At 48.7% G+C, this 19,330-nt stretch overlaps 1 protein-coding gene across 1 annotated transcript in view; it reads left to right on the forward strand.

Annotated features, from left to right (window-relative positions):
- The window catches only part of PSAP (prosaposin), a 30,784-nt gene that overhangs the window by 5,804 nt on the left and 5,650 nt on the right, over window positions 1-19,330 (forward strand). Inside the window, exons 2-7 of the mRNA XM_084904954.1 lie at window positions 10,625-10,758; window positions 11,413-11,487; window positions 12,020-12,145; window positions 13,074-13,274; window positions 13,648-13,791; window positions 14,960-15,016. Coding sequence (XP_084761080.1) covers window positions 10,625-10,758; window positions 11,413-11,487; window positions 12,020-12,145; window positions 13,074-13,274; window positions 13,648-13,791; window positions 14,960-15,016 — 737 coding nt within the window. The remainder of the gene's footprint in view (window positions 1-10,624; window positions 10,759-11,412; window positions 11,488-12,019; window positions 12,146-13,073; window positions 13,275-13,647; window positions 13,792-14,959; window positions 15,017-19,330) is intronic.

Below are 19,330 nucleotides of genomic sequence, written 5' to 3' on the forward strand. Positions count from 1 at the left end.
TTGTGCTTCGTGCCATGTCTTCTTAATCTCCTCCTCCCTCCAGCTGTTTAAAATCTAGCTGCAGAATATTTCATGGTATAGATGTGCCAATGTAGCCAGCCCTAAGCGAGATGAATTCTAATGACACTTCTATATTTTAAATTGAGTTCTGGCTATATTTGGATAGATACTGCTTTTGAAAAGAAATAATTTACATTGTAGGCAGAAACTTCATAAATAAGATAGAAGGAAATACTGGAGTTCTTTTGGCCCGACTTATGGTTGTCTCTTATCCTTCAACAGCGTGATGGCACACTCTCTTGCAAGGTCACATGACATCTGGCCCTTGGCTGCCTCTCAAAGCTCTCTTCTCCCTCCCTCCTGTCAGGTCAGGGCCTTATTGTTCTCAGAACCATTGCATTCTGTACTCTACCTGTCTGAGATGACCCAGGCGGTGTGCTCCCTCCGTTCAGGTCTCTGCTCAGGTGTTGCCTAATCAGATTCCCCCTGCTCTGTCTGCAGGGGCCAGCCCATCCTGCCCTGGTGTTGCTCTTCTCTGGCTTGGCTGCATTTCTCCTCATGGCACTCACCCCTGCCTGGCATTGCAGGTGCATTTATCTGCTGTGTCTGCAGCATGTGCAGCAGTGCTCGGCACAGAGAGCTCAGCACTGCTGACCGGTGTGAGGTGTAGCCACGCAGACTTCCGCTCAGGAGTGCTGGTGGGTTGGTGTGCAGGACACTTAGTGTGAATAGTGCTAAGTCTATCACAGTGAAGTAAAACATTTTCTTTTATTTACTGACATGAATTTTAAGAGAGGTGTTTAGGAGTTGACAAATCAGAAGTGAGCTTCTGACGTTTATAATAGTTCATGTCCAGGTTAGAGGGACCCCTGAAACTGTGCGGAGGATTTAGTGGGTGGGAGGGACCCAGGAGTCCAGCATGATTTACATACCCCTGGTGGCTTTGATTTGAGATAAATCTGAAAGAGGAACCAGTTATAAATTGAGGAAGCTGTTTTCCTTCCTTTTTGTTCCAGAAGTTGGTTGTTTATAACCTACTCAGTGGTTCTCACTTGCTTCATTTTCAGGAGCCTTCATACTCAGAAGTTACCGAGGGACCTCAGAGAGCTTTTGTTAGTGGGGCTGTATCTATCGATATTTACCATCTTACAAACTAAGCTGACAGAATTTTATAAAACCCTTTGGAAACAATGATGAACCCATTACGTTTAATGAGCTTTTATGAAGTAAGGTTTCCGAAGACAAACATTTAGGGAGAAGATCGGCTTGTTTTACAGTTTTGCAACCTTGATAACACCTGGCAGGATTCTCAGCTGCTTTTGGCCAGTCTGTTGCAGTGTCACTGTCATGTGCCTCATGTGTGAGTGAATGAGGGGAAAGGGCAGCTTCTCGTGGTTTTGTGAGAATTTTCACCTCACGGACCCCCTCTGGGACCCTCAGGGTTCTCTGCACCACGCTCAGAGCCACTGCTGTAGCTGATGTGTGGGAACTACAGGCATCTCAGTACTAACACTGAGAGTTTGTGTGCCCAGCATTGTCCTAGTGCTTTTTTTTTCTTTGCTTTTCATTGATTTAATCCAGAGCAACTGCATCAGAATGCAAGTCAAAAGTGATGTGTATAGTAGACACACATGTATCTGAAACTTTAATACATAAACAATCACGTGGGGCAAGCCTGTAACACTGAGTTTCCTTAGTGGGGTTTGCGTAAAATCTTTTTTAGGGTATTATTCTTCTACAAGTGCTGAGACCACCCTGCCATTTGGCAGGGATGGGTAGGGCCCGTGCCAGTTTCTGGCTCACTGCATCAACTCCTAAGCAACACCCTGGGCTGGGTCTAGACTAGGGGTGTCGAACTCAATCAGAGAAGGGGCCAAAATCTAAAATCCAGCCTAAATCACGGGCCGAATGGTTTACTGAACAGTCATAAACTGACAATGTCATAAACTGACAGCGGAGTGCAGTGATGACAGCGCGGTGCGGGCCACATTGCAAGGCCTGGCCGGCCGGATTTGGCCCGAGGGCCTTGTGTTTGACACATGTGGTCTAGAACCTTCGACCCCTGCCGGTACCCGTTCACTTGACTGGACCCTGGTCAGTACTGCCAGGGCCACTTCTTCATGGTGCACTTGGGGCATCACTTTATCTAAGGTGACTAAAGTTCACCTGTGCTCATCACCTGATAGGATGGCACTGGAAGAAGAGCTTGGCCAGCAGGCGTTTATATTGGACTGAAGTGCTCCTGAATGAACAAATGGGATTTTCTCTTTCCCAAATTAATTATGCCACATGATACGACTCTTGTACAGGATAAGAAGATTGCATTCTTGTCCCTCAGTGTCTCAGTTATTGCACAAGGTAATTTGCCTGAGGACTCTGTATCCTTTCCCACATAGATTACTTGTTTTAAAATGATCTGGCTTGTGAGGGAAATTAAAAAAGCAGGGCGGCAGTGGGAGAGGAGAAGCAGGGAAGAAAGAACCTTTGTCTTACGTAACAGGAATAATAGCTTATCTGGGCCAGAGGTGATGGGATGGCAGCCTAGCTGAGCGGGTGCCGAATTGCCATGGATTTCTCCTGTGATAAGAGGACTATTTGGACCTTACTTTCTCCAGTTCGAGGCAGCAGCCTCTGCAGGCGTGTTGTTCTGAATGATTAAACGGGCAGTGTTTCTGTTCTGCTCTGCAGAATGTTTTCCAAAACCTTCTTTGCTATAGAAGGTACTTGTGACACCAGCTCTGATCAGGTAGCCCATGTTGCTTTACTCTTGCTCTTAGGGGATCTGAAATGTCTGACTGCAGGGGACCTGAGGTAGCTGCTGGCCCTCCTGGGGTTAGCCTCTCTTGGTTTCCTAGCAACGTGCCTGTTGCCATGGTGATACATTACTCAGAGGGCAGATCCACTGCCTTTGGGATATTTGCTCTGCTCCTTGGCGCTAGGAGGCTGCATGCATTTTCTGTTACCCTTTCATTGGTAGCTAGTATGTGTTACCTAAAATATGTAAAAGGAGAAACGTGTTGTATGGCTAAAATAAGACTGACTTAAGAAATAGAACATAACATATACCTTCTGGAAAGGTCTTCATTGTGAGGCTGCTTTTCAAAATCTTTAGTAACTACATCCTATACCTGGGCTTTTAAATAGCCTCATTGGAGGCGCGTCTTAGTAAAGACTTATCATTTGGAGACTCTTCTGGTGAATGAGGTAGATGAGTAGCTGGTATGTAGTTAGGCTTAGGTTTGCCTGCAGACAACAGAGACCTAGAAGAGTAGAGGCTTACATACGATGGAACTGCTCCTGTGTGTCACAGAGGGATTAGGAGCTGGCAGTCCAGCGTGAGGCTGGTGGTTCTGCTCCCAGAACTCGGAGCCTCTTCCAGTTCGTGCTCTGCATCCTTGAGGTCTCGCCCCTCTTCATGGTCCATCATGATTGCTAAAGGCCCCGCCATCACACTTGTCTTTAAAGGTGGTAACCTCTACTGACGTCCCATCAGCAGCACGTGGTTTCGTGGCTGTGAAAGCGACTGGGAAGTGTAGTTTTTAATTGTGGCAGCTGTGTGAGTAGCTAAGACTGCTGTTCCTTTGACAGGACTGAAGGATAGACACAGGGAGTGTGGTGCCCGTTAGATTCTGGAACCCACAGTCCGATGCAAACTCGGACCCCGCTCTAAGTTTCCTTCTACGTTTTATACTTTAGTCCAGCTATGCAAGTAAGCACCCTTTGCCTCCCCCCTCCCCGTTCCCTTGCCGTTGTGGCATCTCCCATAATTACAGTCAGGCTGGTCTGAACCCATGAATGCATTCCGCAGCGATCAGGTGGGTCATCATGAGATGAGTATCATGAGATGAGCACCTAAGGGATGAAACCTCTCTCGGGGCCTAGCCTTGCTTTAATTTTTGCCATAAAATATTGCATTCTGGCTTTACTCAACCTTACAGGAGCACCAATTGTTCCCCTGATACAGATTGCAAAGTTTAACTGTTTTTCTGACTCTAAAGGTAACAAGGAGGAAATTAAATTATGCCACAGAATAAAAATGGGAATGTGAATGCCTCTCCTTGGTCATCCTTCTCCTCAGGCTCACCCAGCAGTTCTGTCCAAGTGCTTTGTAGCTACCGGTGCTTTCTCATTACTCTTCGCAGAATCCCCGAGAAAAGGCACTCCTAGCCTCCACAGTTTGCAGGTAATTGTGGTGCAGTATGTTGTCCGGGTCTTGGCTTTAGAGGCCAGCAGAGCAGGGGGGTCCCTCAGGCAGCAGTCTTGTTGCCATGTTGCCCCCTCAGCTTTCTCGTCAAGGAGAGGCTTCTAAGGTGGGTTCCAGAAATAGTGTGGACTACGGCAGCTTTAAGGGATCAGAGGGAAAGCGGCCTGTAGCTCCAAGTTCATGAACTACTGACAGCATTTCACCCGTGGCAGTGTGGGTGCTGGCTGGCACCCCTCGTTCTTGCTCATGCAGGACTTCCTGTGAAGCACCTAGGACTCAGTATCGGCTCTTTGCTCATCTCAGTGTGGCTGCGACTCCCAGGTCTTGAATTTAGTGCCAGCCACTTGGGAGGTTGCTGGGATACAGGGCAGCGCTCCAGGTCCTTGAGCTGCCATTTAATTACTAAAGTGTAAACAAGTAGAACAGCCCGATTCAGCTGATTGTGGAGCACCTATTCTGGGCAAGGGGATGGGTCAGAGAAGGGTCCTGTTGCTACCACAGATCATGATAGTGATGATTATAATGATGATGGCATTTTAAAATACCAGAGAGATGATGGTAAGGGTATCAGTGGGGAGGGATAGTATTCTGGTGCTTGAAAGTGCATAATTTTATCATGATTCTCACTGACACCAGTGGCTTTATCTTCATTTCACAGAAGAAAAGCAAGCTCTGAAGCACAGTGCATTGCTGAGGGTCATTGGGAAGGACTTGGAGCCAGATCCTATTTCTTCTTCAGCATGCCACATTTAATTAGGAAGGCGGGGAAATTGCCTTAGAAGGCTCACTCTAGACTCCAGGTTTAGTTCCTTTTCACAAGAAGTCTTCCTAGGAGCACCTGAAACACTCGATCGCCCTCCTCCCGGGCTGCTGCGGTGTTTTCCCGGACGTGGCTGGCCCTGTGGCCGCCGTGCCCCACACGGGAAAATTCCATTGTAACCCGTGCTGGATAGTGACCTGCCTGTGGAATGAATGGCTTACTTTCTCCGAGGCCTGGAGAGTAAAAAGGGAACAGGGAAATACGAGTGAAGTCTTTTAAAAAGCCCGTCTAACAGCCCGAAACTCGCCTGTAGGTTTCAGGTCTCTCATTTCAGCGGTCAGAGTTTGCCACGAGGGCCCGATGCCAGGCCTTGCAGCTAAGAAGCATCGCGCTTGATTCACTGTGTTCATGTCTTCACATGACACATGTAGTCAGCAGCCTCCGGGGTCAGGCAGACGCTCTAAGAACTTGCTTAGAGTTCAGCATCTTCCCTCAGAGAAGGAAGTGGGTGTCTGGGGGCAGACTGGGAGGGCGAGGACAGAGATGAAACCTCTGCTGGCAACGTTTTGAGAAATTACTCGGCAGAACGTGGGTTAGGGTAGTTTTTATGTATTTGGTATGTGTTCATCCTGAGAATGTCCTTTGCCTCACTATTTAAGAATTAAGACTTGTGGCTCCAAAAGGTCTTCTGGCCTCACTCGCCACTCAGGATCCCTCTTACACAGAATTAGTTCCTCTCGGGTTGGGATTTTGTTTGCTTGGTTGCTTCTGCTGTTGGAGAGCTCATCACTTAGTGAGGGAAGCCATTCTTTTTTGTGTGCCTGAGGATGTTAAATGTGCTCCTCACCTTACACTGTGGTCTGCTCCCTGACCTCTGCTCACTGCTCTGAGGTCTGGGGTCAGACCACACAGCACAGAGCTACTCCCGTGTGGTAAGTGGGTGTCCCACAGCTTTGCCCGTGACTGTGCCCCCAAAACATTCTCCAGCTGGACACTTCCAGTCTCCTGGGAACCTGGGAGTGGTGTCACGTGCCCTCACCCTCCCGACCCGCTTGCTTGTCACCATTTCACGGGAAGCAGAGTGCGCAGCTGTGCCCTGCCCTCCGCGGCCTGCGCCCTGCCCTCCGCGGCCTGCGCCCTGCCCTCCGCGGCCTGTGCCCTGCCCTCCGCGGCCTGTGCCCTGCCCTCCGCTCGTGTTGGTGAGGGCAGCGCAGCTTCTGACCACCTCCGTCCCTGTTTGTTGGTGCTTGCTAAGCCTAAGACAGCAGTTTTCAACCTTTTCATCTCATGGCACACACAGGCTAATTATTAAAATTCTGTGGCACACCAAAAAATATACTTTTGCCAACCTAACAACAACAATAAAAGGTTTAATTTTGATTGATTTACAAAAAAAAGGGATAATAGTAATTAGCTACACGTTTTGCTTCAAAGTGACTTTTTAAAAAAATTAGGAACTCATGGTTGTACATAAGGATTTCTGGTACCAAAAATTAATCGGATCCACCCTTATGTGATAAGACAGATAAGATGTAAGTCTACTTACATTTATGGTTCAAGACAGGGCATTTGCATGGAAGGCTGTTGTCACTTTTTAATTTGACTTCTAAGGGAAAAGAGGTCCGTGCCCCTGACTGAACGGTCAGGCATTGCATGTTTTAAAACTTGTTGTGGCAGCTGGGTTGAAAATCACTGGCCTAAGAAACCAGTGATTTTCATGTTTCAGTTTCATGTTTCAGTTTCATTTTCCTGGCTCTTGATTTTTTGGAATTTTTTGGTCAGCCTGTCAGCCCTTGCTGTACCTCTTCTGGATTGGACATTTTGGAATGACCTCCCATGGTGGTTAGGAGTCTCCTTCCAGTCTCCTGCCCCATCCTGCCCCATCCTGCCCCATCCTGCCCCATCCTGCCCCATCCTGCCCCATCCTGCCCCATCATGCCGGGCCTGTGGACACACACACTTACGTTATTTCCCACAGGATGGACTCATCACTCGGCTATGAGTGTGCCAGATGATGTCTTTCCCACGTGCCCGAGGTCTGTCTTTGCAGCCTGGCACCTCCCTTTGCCCCAGTCTTGAAAAGACAAAGGAGAATTGTCTTGGAATGCTCAGCAGTTTCCTCTGTGCCTTTTCCACTTAGCCAGTCTGATGTCTCCATCTTTTAGGTGCGAGTTCACATTTATTTCAAAGATGTTTCTAGCTCCCCAAGGCAGTCAGTGTCTGTGCTGCTTTGTGTATGTGGCCCCTGCTTTTCTGTTTTGCTTTAGGGTTTGTGCCTCCCACTGCGGGGTCAAGAGCACACACCTGTTCAATTTGGTCTTCCGAGGAGAGTCTGAACTTGGCCCGGTGAGTGGAGTTGGTAATCCACGTACCTCAGTTGCTTTCCCACTTCTGTGGAGAGAAACATGCTTGCCTCCAGAGCTTTCAGTGCACAGCTGGGTTGTGATGCCAGAGAGCCCCCTGAATTGGTGTGAGGATTTTGTGTATAAAATTTTCTGGGACCCGGCCAGTGTGGCTCAGTGGTTGAGTGTCACCCTATGAATCTGTAGATTACAGTTCGATTCCCAGTCAGGGCACATGCCCGGGTTGTGGGCTTGATCCCAAGTGGGGGGCGGGTGGGCAGGAGGCAGGAGGCAGCTGATCAATGATTCTCATCATTGATGTTTCTATTTCTCCCTCCCCCTTTCAATAAAAATATATTTAAAAAATAAATGTTCTGGGGACATGTTCCCCCATATTCTGACCCGTTATTTGCTTCCCTCCCAGATCAGCTCCCCAGATGAGCACCTGAGGTAGCTCAGTGCTGTCACCAGGCTTGTGTTTGAGCCTCGCTTTACCATCCCGAGGACACGCAGTTATGTCTGTCAGTGTGCGTTGGGTTCCTAGGAAACCACATCTGCTGCCGCCACTGCCCTGCTGGCTCAGAGCTTTCCCGGCCTTCTGGGAGCGCAGTACTGCTTCGAATCTGGCAGTTTCCCATGGAAACCACATTTCCAACCACCAGCCTTTGGAATGTGGCTAGTTGAGTGTGTGAATTGGTTGTGGTGGTGATTTTGCCTCCCAAGGAGCAGAGAAGGCTGTAACCGGGGCAGCAGATGAATAATGCATTTGCTGGTCTCTGAACGGCACATGCAGATAACTTGGCTTGAGCTTTATGCGTGACCCATGACTCAGTCTGTGTGAGTGGTTTGTGGAACTGTAGCTTTGGTTGAATAGCTAGTAATAATAGCATTTCAGTTCTTCCCCTCCCTTTCCTGAAAGGAGAGCACCTGCTGACCCAACCTATGTTGTGTACTGTGTACTGTGTGTGCGCGCGCACCTGTGTGTCAGTACAGTTACCGTGCCCTCTTGGCTTGCAACGTGTGCATGACTCTGGCAGTAACCACTGTGCTGTCTGCTGGAGTTGCCCCTGCACAGTGGCACATCTCCATGGAGCTTGTTGTAATCTGTGTTTCCTAGTGAGGTTTTCCCATTTTCAGTTTCACAATCAGGGATACCATAGACCTCTTTAAGAAACAATAGGAACTCTTAAGGTAGTTTATAAGATAGTTTTTTGAAAATTATGCATTCATAACACTGGGAGTTTAATAATAATTCAGATAACCACTCTGCTTTGTTATTCTTTTCTGACTTTTGTAAAATTCATATAACATATTCTTGAATTTTTCTATTATACATTACCTTTATTTTTAATAGCTACTTAATATTTTAATAAGAATGTCATTAGTTTTTCTATTTTTGTGTTTTAAGTTGCATCTATGTTTTTTAGTATTGTAAATTAAACTAAATATATTTATGCATATCGATTTTACCAATTGAATTGCTCAATTTCTTTGAAATGTATATCTAGATGTGAATTACTTTTATATATTTTTTAAAATATGTTTTTATTGATTTCAGAGAGGGAGAGGAGAGAAAGAAACACCAATGATGAGAGAGAATCATTGATTGGCTGCCTCCTGCATGCCTCCACTGGGGATTGATCCTGCACCTGGGCATATGCCCTTGACTGGAATCGAACCCGGGACTCTTCAGTTTTCAGGCCTGTGCTCTATCCACTGAGCCAAACCAGCTAGGACTAGAAGTGGATTACTTTTCAAAAAATTAGTTTTCATTGACAGTATTACTACTGTCCCCTATTTTTCCATCCTTTGCCCCACTTCTACCCAGCAGAAGTGGATTACTTTTGAAGAGGGATTTTTTGTTGTTCTTCTCTGGGACAATTAAAAAAAAGTTAATCTTTGTTGTTGAAAGTATTACTTATGTTCCCTTTATTCCCCCATTGATCCCCTCATGCCCCAGGCCCTCTCCGCCCCATTGTCTGTGTCCGTGGGTTATGTTATATGCATAGCCGGTCCTTGGTTGATAACCTCCCACCCGCCCTCCCCCACCTTCAAAGAGGGATGTTTTTTCATTTCTTGAAATACATTAGTAAGAAATAGCAGGCCCTGAACAGGTAGTTCAGTTGGTTAAAGCTTTGTCCTGATACACCAAGGTTGCAGGTTCGATCCCACTCAGGGCACAATCAGTGAATGCACAAATAAGTGGGACAACTAATCAGTGTTTCTCTTTCCCTTCCTCCTTCCTTCTCTCTCTCTCTCTCCTTCCTCTCTGTCTCTCTCTCAAATCAATAAAGGAAAAATAATACAACAAAACCCCAGTTACATTGCTATCAGTGTTATAAGAAAGCAAAAATATGGCACCTTAATCTGCATTTCTTTAGTGACGCTGAACCTTTGTTTTCCTAATCCCATTTCTGTGCATGAGATTCCTGCCCAAGTCACAGTAGATGAGACGCTGTACGCCTGGTTCTGAGTGTACAAGACCACGTTCACTTTGCTATGTGGTCTTGCTTTTTGCTAGTAAACTTGTTTATGTGCAAAAGCAAAAACTCATGCATTAAGTTTTTAAAGAGCTGTTTCTATTAGAACATTAAGAGTCATTTTTCTGTGCAATAAGGATCTGAATCTTGGTGTTTTCCCCTATAGATTAAAGAAACAACTTTGGCAACCAAAACCGGTTTGGCTCAGTGGATAGAGCGTCAGCCTGTGGACTGAAAGGTCCCAGGTTCGATTCCGGTCAAGGTCATGTTCCTTGGTTGTGGGCACATCTCCAGTAGGGGGTGTGCAGGAAGTAGCTGATTGATGTTTCTAACTCTCTCTCTCTCTCTTCCTCTCTCTAAAAAAAAAAATCAATAAAAATATATTAAAAAAACAAAACACCCCAACAACTTTGGCTAATTTTCATTCTACAGAAGTTAAAAATCTTATGTTTAAATATCAGTCTTTTGTGATTTTTTTCATTGCAGCGTGACTTGTTTATTTAAGGTTATAAAGACTAAAAGGTCTGGTACCCCCTAGTGTGGCTTAAAAATAATTTGAGAGGAAAAAAGTAAGCCAGATATATTAGTCCTTCCAGCCTGAGGCTTACATGACAGTGCAGCTCCTTGTCTGGGTGTGGTGCCTCTGGTGGGCGTTCCTGTAGCTGGACAAGGGCCAAGCTGGTATCGTGCTAAATGCCAGGACTAGCTCACCCTTACCCTGGGTAAGCAAGTGCGGTGTCTGTGTGGGCAATGAGCCACCTCCTCACCATGGTTTTCCTTTATTTTAATTTATTTACTTATTATTATTATTATTATTTTTTTACCATTTTCCTTTCAGCTGCAGCCAGCCCTGTCCTGGGCCTGAGAGAATGCACCAGAGGCTCAGCAGTGTGGTGCCAGAACATCAAGACGGCGGCCGACTGCGGGGCGGTGAAGCACTGCCTGCAGACCGTCTGGAGCAAGCCCACAGTGGTGAGCGCCCTAACCGTGTGCTCCCTCCCCGCGTGGCGCCTGTGACACTGCCCTTGGCACAGCACTTTCTCGCCTCACTCTGTTTGCTCCTCACGGTGACCCTGCGAGGGAGGCAGGACTGCAGGGGGTGAACCATTCTCACTGAGGGAATGGAGGCCGGAGAAGTTCCATTCCCCCAAGGTCACCCCGTCTCTTGGTGACAGATTGGACGAGGTCCTCCCATGTCCACGCTCTGTGCTCCCTGCTGCCCTCCAGGCCTCTGTGCAGGGCCCCCCTCGCCACCCAGCAAGGGACCAGCAGGTTCCCAGCCCCGTCCCCAGAACTGGGCACATGAGGATGGCTTTCATCCTGGCCACTCACTCAAAATCTAGATGCTAATAAGCTTTTCAGGCCTTTTTTATGTTTTCTTTCTCCGCCTCTCTCAGCTGCCTGTTTGGGTCACTGATTCAGACCCTAGAACTTTAGTAGATATTTAAGATTTTATTTCCAGCTATAATCTAATTGCCTTTTTTTCATCCAAACAACGTTCAGGTTGGGAACCAGGATGTGCCTGTGTGTCAGATGGCCATGGTCACGTCCCTGGGTTTTCAGCTGTGTGTGGTGCGAGTTATGTCCTACAAATACAGATCTCTCCCTCATGCTCTCTCCTCTTAGAAATCCCTTCCCTGCGACGTGTGCAAAGATGTCATCACCGCAGCTGACAACATGTTGAAAGAAAATGCCACTGAGGTAAGCGCCACATGTGTGTGTGACTCAGTGGTGGCCTGGTGGCCACACGATGGGTCACTTAGAAGCTGTGACTTGGGAGGGGAGGAGGGTGTCTACCATGGAATGGTCTAGGTTCAGGCAGGATCTATTTAAGTCCGGTGGGCCACATACTGCTTCTGGCACAGTTCTTCCGCTCTCCCCCCAATCTTTGAAAAATGTAAAAGGCCGTACAAGCCCAGGCCGTGGGCCCTAGCTTGCTCCCCTACCCCCAGGCGTTCAGTGCCCAAGTCCATTGGGATTTTGTGTCGCATGCTGTTAACCTTTGGGTCCGTCTGGCTGTCTGCTCTCTGTGCCTGAGAGATTGCAGCCTGAGGATCTGCTTCTTGCCCCATTGATGTGATGAGCCATGGCTCCCACCCCCCGGCTTCCAGGTCCCCTTCCCTGAGGGTTGCTGCTTCCAGCTGTCACTCTTCCGGGAGCTGTTGAGGGCCTCTTGCTCTCAGCCCATGTGTAGAAAAGTGCACGCTGACCTGCCCTTGCCTGTGTCCTCCAGCAAGAGATCCTCGTGTACCTGGAGAAGACCTGTGACTGGCTTCCTAAGCCGGACCTGTCGGCCTCATGCAAGGAGATGGTGGACACCTACCTCCCAGTCATCCTGGACATGATTAAAGGGCAGATGGTACGTGCTGGAGAACAGGTCTTCCTCAGGCAGTGCTGGGTCCAGGGAAGCACCAGACCAGGAGAGAGGGATTAGAATGGCAAGTCCATTCGTACCCGTGGGCTGTCTCAGTGTCTTGACTCCAGTTCTGACATCCAGAACGGCCCTGGCACGGTGGAACACTTGGCTGTAGCTTCCAGGGGTGGGTGGGCACAGGAAGTGGGGCTTACAGAACCACTGAAGGGGTGTGAACTGGCATACACCTCTCCGTGCTGATTTGATAACTCCTATGGGATCTTAGGAGCAAGCAATTCATTTCATTTCTGTCATTTGTGTCCTAAGGAGAAAGTCAGGGAATTCACTTGTGGGTTCAGCTACAAGGAAGCTCAGTGTTCATTTGATAAGTATCTGCTGTGTGTCAGCCATGTGCCAGGGGTTGGGTTTTCAGCAGTGAGCAAGGAATTTGGAAAGACCCCAGCAAAGAGGAGGGGCTTAAAAGACAGAGGACCATTGTCCCAAGGTGGGACCACGTGCAGCAGGAAGTCCCTGGGTCACAGGAGGGGGTGCCATGATGATAGGTACCTTTTTGAGAGGGTTTGGTTAGATCTCCCGCCATTGGAGCTGAAAGAGGGGGAGCTGGTGGAACAGTCAGGCGTCAGATGTGCTGGGGGCAGTGGCGATGGACAGATGCATAGCTTTTAGAGGATGAATGGACTAGACTTACTGATGGAGGGAGGGATGTCTTCAGGTTTCTGGCTTGAACTGCAGGGAGAATGGTGCTTAAGCCATGGTTGAACTAGAGATGGATGGGGAGTGGGTTGGCGGTTGAGTGTGAGGTGCCTGTGAACTGTGTGTGCGTGCATGAGACCCACTGAGAGAAGGGAAAGGGGACTCAGTGAAAGGCACCCGGTGGGAGAGTGTTTCCAGCTGGACTTCCTTCCCCCCCCAGAGCCAGCCCGAGGAAGTGTGCTCCGCGCTCAGTCTCTGCGAGTCTCTTCAGAAGCACCTGGCAGAGCTCAATCACCAGAAGCAGCTCGAGTCCAATAAGATCCCAGAACTGGACATGACTGAGATGGTGGCGCCCTTCATGGCCAACATCCCCCTCCTCCTCTACCCTCAGGGCGGCCCCCACCACGAGTCCCGGCCGAAGGTAAGGCACCGCTCGCCTCGGGCTCCGTTCGGATTGGATTGGAGTGTGTGTCCTTCTGAACGGGGGGCTTGGGCAGCAGTGGGCCTGGGAATGGTTGTGCCGTGCAGTTGCTGAAGAACCTGGATATTTACAATAAGCTAAATAAAAAAACGGGGTTTTTAAAATATGCAACCATTTCCCCCCTCCCTGTTAAGTTTTACTAAATCAGTGCCCAGTTGATTTTTAAACTGTGGACAGTTTTAGAGCCTGTGAAAACACACTGTTCACTGCCCAGAGTCCCATCCGGTGCTGATGTGTGAGCACGGGAGGCCCTTTTCCTAGGAATTAGAGTCCTCTTAGTGACTACAGGAGCCTCCCCTCCCCGTCTCTGTAGGCTGGCGGGGATGTTTGCCAGGACTGCGTCCAGATGGTGACCGACATCCAGAATTCTGTGAGGACCAACTCCACCTTTGTGCAGGCCTTGGTGGAACACACCCGGGAGAAGTGTGACCTCTTGGGGCCTGGCATGGCCGACATGGTGAGCCTGGTCTCTCTGTGGGCTCCGGAGGCGGGAGTGGGGACCCTGCAAACTTCACTTCCTGGGGTGCCATTTAGAGTTCATCTCAGGAGCTCTGAGGACAAGATTGTTCAGATAAGTCCCATTCCTTCCAACCAGAAGGCACTGGAACAGGTGGTGGGCACTTACACACGGTTGGTAGTTGCCTTTGTATATGTAATATAACTCGTGGAAGGAGAGCCTTTGGTGAAGATTTCTTTTTCTCCCAGTAATCATGTAAGAACACACTGGAACCACTTCCAGCCCTGTTTCTAAAAGCCTGGCTGTAGCATGTTAATAACCCTAAGTGTGCTCTCCCACAGCCAGCAGGGTTGGTATCTGTGGGAAGCTCCACAGGTGGCTTGCAGGAGGTTCAGCCGGATGCCTTTCTGTGAGTCCTGTGGGCTCAGAAACTCATTTTGTTAGCCCCTCAGGGGGCTTTATTTCTTGGACCCTGTTCACATTAACCACACTCAAGAGATTGGTGCGCAAAACCAAAGTGCTAGGTTAATACCTGACAAGCAAAAAGCCTCTGCTGGGCAGGAACAGGGAGCTGTTGTAATGACGACGTGGGTCCGGGGTCCAGGGCAGCCTTCTGGAGGCGAGGCTCCCTCCGATGGCTTGCTGTCTTGTAAGCCTGGAACCTTAGCCCCATTGCAGGATCTGTGCACATGGGCTTCTCCAGTATGAAGAGCTGTCCTCCTGCTTTTCTCCCTGCGGAGGCTCTCCAGTTAGGACCTGTTCTCTCAGGTCTGCAGGAAATGCCTACATGTGTGTAAAGAGGCAAGTTGAAAATCATCATAACTTGATTCTGCTGGGTTTCAGCTTTTAATTCTGTCCAAGAATGTGGGGAAGGATTTGAAAAGTAATCTCTGATTCCCAACACTCATAAGTTGCTACTCTGTGATTTGGGGGCAAGTTTGGGGCAGAAAGGAGACTGGAAGGCCTCATCTCCAGGGGCCTTTGGCAGACCTTTCCAAAGCACCGTTTGCACACGTCCTGTAAGGTAGAGATTAACCACATCGCCACTTTCATCTTAATAAAGCTTTCCCAGAGCAGACATGTACAAGACTCGACTTTGGGTTGGAAATGCTGATTGGTGGTGTGTTGTAGCGGCCATTTCACTAACAGTGTGTTTCTCTGTCGCCAGTGCAAGAACTATGTGGACCAGTACTCTGACATTGTTATCCAGATGATGATGCACATGGTAGGTGGCAGTCCCGTTCCTCCTTAGCATTTTTCTTTATCTCGAACTTTGTGATTTCCAGGAATTTTGAAAAGTATATAGTTTAGTTTCCTTTGTTTACCTTTGAGACCTAACCTGGGCTAAAATGAGCCCTTCGTGACCAGCTGACTCTCCACCTGCAGCTCACTATCTCCCTTCCCCTTTCCTAGCTTGACCACCCTCACCTCTGCCCTGGCCTCCTCACCTTGTGAATGTTCATGTGCTGTGCCCATGTGAGCTGCCCATCAGATTTCCAGCATTTGGCTTTCCCCCTTGGCCTCATGGGCATGGTCTGCTCTGTAGCTAGGCCAGGCCTGAGAACCGCTCTGCTGCAGCCTCTTAGCGCCGGTCCTGCACTCTGCAGCAGCGTTAGCGCTCACACTTGCCTCTGATGTATCCAGGTGGTAGTGGCATCCCTTCATGATCAGAGCTAGGAGGTATCATCAGCTACCAGCTTCATGCAGAAAACCGGCACGGAGCAGTATGGCCTGAGCATCATTCCTTTGGCAACATGCTCTGGCCTCCTGAGGCCTAGCCTGGAGGGCTGGAGGGTGGGTTGCACTTTTTCCATTCTGTCATGCTTGCTTCTGATGAGTTGAGATTGGCCTATAGTCCTTGCGTTTATTCTCTAACCAGGGACTGTTTGGTAGTTTTATTGGAACATAGCAATGCCTATTTTGCGCTACAGCAGCAAAGTTGAGTAGTTGAGACCTTAATGCTCGCAAAACCTAAAAGATGTACTCTGGTCCTGCTCTAACCACGCAGACTCCATCCAGTCACAGTAGAGGTTATTTGGGGTTATTACTCACACTGCACCTTGTTCTACGGCAGCTTACAAAGGCAGCAGCGAGAGTGGGAGAAAGGAAGCCTTTGGTGTGACTTGATCTGATTAGTGCTTCCTCATAGCTAACTAAAAAACGTTTCTCATTGTAAAAATTATGCTGCATATACATTCTTTGAAAATAGGATAATACTTCCCAAATTCAAAATCATTTGAGGTTTAAGAAAACATCAGTGGGGTCATACTTTATATTCTACAAATTTTGTAGTTTGGATTTAAAAAAAAATATATTTTACTGATTTTTTTACAGAGGAAAGGAGAGGGCTAGAGTTAGAAACATCGATCAGTTGGCCTCCTGCACATCCCCTACTGGGGATGTGCCCACAACCAAGGTACATGCCCTTGACCGGAATCGAACCCGGGACTTTTCAGTCCACAGGCCGACGCTCTATCCACTGAGCCAAACCGGTTTTGGTAGTTTGCATTTTTAATCTAAAATTATATTGGTCATTAAATATTTTGTACAAATGGTTTTTAAGTGGTTGCATAATATTTCACTGTGCGACTAAAGGTCATTTATATACCTAGTCCCCTTTGGCTGGGTGTTTGGGTTCTTTGCAGATTTGCCCTTGGGATAAAAGGCTTGATGAGCAGCCAAATCTCTGTTTTTCCTAGAATAGGTCATTAAAACTGAAATGTGAAGCAAAGTTCCAGGCTTTTGATTGTGTCAAACCAGCCCTCCAGTCTGGCCTGTGGCCACTGTGGGTAGATCGTTGGGAGACCTGGGCAGTGGAGAGCGTGGCTTAGTCCCTCACGCCTCCAGGTGTATGTATAACACACTGCCCTAAGTTGGGCGGCCCTGTGTCTTGTTCCATTTTGCTGCTCATCACCAACCTGAGGGAAGGGCCCTGCAGGTGTGGGGTTAGGCTTCTGGGATGATTGCGCTTCATAATGTGGCATTTTCTGGGGACCTGCTGTCCGGTGAACATGATTTGTTGTGTTAGGGACATGGGATGGTGCACACACAAGCTGGAGGAGTGATCTGACCAGTAAGGAGGGCCAGAGGTTAGGGACATGGGACGGTGCACAAATAAGCTGGGGGAGTGATCTGTCCAGTTAAGGAGGGCCAGAGGTTAGGGACATGGGATGGTGCACAAATAAGCTGGGGGAGTGACCTGTCCAGTAAGGAGGGCCAGAGGAGTTGGTAGGGCCCAGTGTGCGATCAGTAGTAGGAACAAGGTGGGGGCTGATGTGTGACTGAAGGATGGTTCCCCTAAGCTTCTGGTGATATTCTAAACCTCATTAACTGCTTGATCATTGTTTAAATTTTTCTTAACTGTTGTGTCCTTTCCTTTTTCTTATTTTATCTCCGATTTCCTGTTTTTTTATTCAACAGCAGGATCAGGTATGTGATGGGGATTGCTTGGAGTAGTGGTTGGCTGCTGCTTGTAGCTCTCTCGCTAATCCCTTTTGTATGCATGATCCCCTGTGGCAGATCCAGGGAGAGACTGGAAGGCAGGGGCCATCTCTGGGTGGACAGGCTGGCAGGGAGCTTCTGCATCTCTTCCCTGTAACTCAGCACTTGAGGTGGCGGGGTTCCATCTCCCCTTCAGGAGCCACGCACCCTGAGCCAAATCAGTGCCCAGTGGCCAAATGCCAGGCCACCGGTAATGATGGGGACCAAGGGGTGGTCCCCAAGATGCCGCAGCTTCCTGCACCGTAGGCCTTGTTTCTGTCATGGCTGGAGCACAGCATGTCCTCCCCCGTTTCCCATGCCCCGGAAGTGCTGCTCCCGCGTGAACACATCCATTGCAGACAGTGAGCAGGCTGTCCGGCTGCTGGATCAGAGCGCGGAGACAGTCTCTTGGTTGCGGCTTCTGTCTGTCTGGGAACGAGGTCCTGCAGACCCAGGAGCCACAGCAGACGGCCTGTGAGCTAGGCTGCGTGGCATAGAGTGGGGGGCACTGAGTCATCAGACCATGGAGCCAGGTGCCCTTTTGGGGCTGTACTGAGTGAGCATTGCCTCCCTTTGAGCACTGGAACTGAAGATTTTTCAAAGGTTTTTTAAAGTCTAGTAGGAAATTTGGCTGAAATATCTGAATTTTCACATAGGCCTCATGGAACAAAGCTGATCTGAGACAAAGCAGCCCACCTGAATCTTTTTTTTTTTTTTTTTTTTTTTTTTTAATTTCAAAGAAGAGAGAGGGAGAGAGAGAAAGCTGCCTCCTGCACACCCCACACTGAGAATTGAGCCTGCAGTCCAGACATGTGCCGTGACGTCCTGGTTTGTAGGTCGACGCTCAACCACTGAGCAACACCAACTGGGCTTTTTGTCTGTTTTCTAAAAAGTTTGCTCTATCTTTGGCCACATTGTCCGTCCCCCCCCCCCCCCCCCCCGTCCCCCCCCATTCTTTTATTTATTTACTTATTTAAAATACATTTTTATTGGTTTTAGAGAGGAAGGGAGAGGGAGAGAGAGACATATCAATGAAGTGAATCACTGATTGGCTGCCTCCTGCATGCCCCACATTGGGGATGGAGCCTGCAACCCAGGCATGTGACTCCTGGTTCATAGGTCAGCGCTCAACCACTGAGCCACGCTGGCCGGACTTTTCCCCCATTCTTAAAGTGTGCCACAGACAGGACACTTCAGATACACTTTCAAGTGCCCCCACCCTTAATTTATTCTGGAGCCTCTTGGTATTTACACAGGTGAACCATAACCACGATCCAGCTCTCTCCCCTTCCCGGGCCTCACTGTTAGCAGTCCTGCGCCCTCTGGTTTGGTGGTGGGAGGCAAATGCCACCAGGCCCAGAGGAGTCACTGGTGGCATTTGGTTTACAAAGTATACACACTATGTATACTTTCCTTGCTCTTGGCCATCGTACAGTGAAGTGGTCAAGATGTTGTCCACACTCTCTAGTTCTCTGTGGCTTGGTGTCTGGTTGGGAAAAGGGATCAATCTGGTGACTTGAAGGATTCATTATTTGGGGGCTGGGTTCTCGGTGAACTGTGTCTGTGTAATTGTGCACATAGGATGTGGTGCTTTGAAAAGCTAACATTTCCCCTTAGTGCTTCATTGTAAATGGTCCTGCCATCGATGACCGGTGTGGTTTTATTTCTAACACATTTGGCTGTTAGTTTGTGAGATTGTAGTTCCTCCTCCAGAAAGAACATAGAGCTTAGTTCCCACTGAGCTCAGCTGGAAAGAGGCTCTGGAGCAGGCCATGTCCGTGGGGAGGACCGATCACCGTAACCTCAGGGGTGGGGTCTTGCTTCCCTGGCTGCAGCAGGGACAGCGCTCTGTCTGACCTCCCCGGAGCTGGGTGTGGCCTCCTGCCCCAGTGAGGCGGGTCCGTCTGCATTTGCACGCGCTCCTTTGGATTTAATGAGGAAGTTTTAGGAATCGGCCCTTGACATTGGGACCAGGGTGCTCCTTTGGCACCTGACCTTTGAGCATAGCGAGTGGGGCTCGGGCGGTGGGTGCAGGCTGTGTCTGACTGCCTTTTCTGTG

Source organism: Pipistrellus hanaki (genome assembly GCF_964339955.1).
Source record: "Pipistrellus hanaki genome assembly, chromosome: 14".
In the NCBI taxonomy this organism is placed as follows: domain Eukaryota; kingdom Metazoa; phylum Chordata; class Mammalia; order Chiroptera; family Vespertilionidae; genus Pipistrellus; species Pipistrellus hanaki.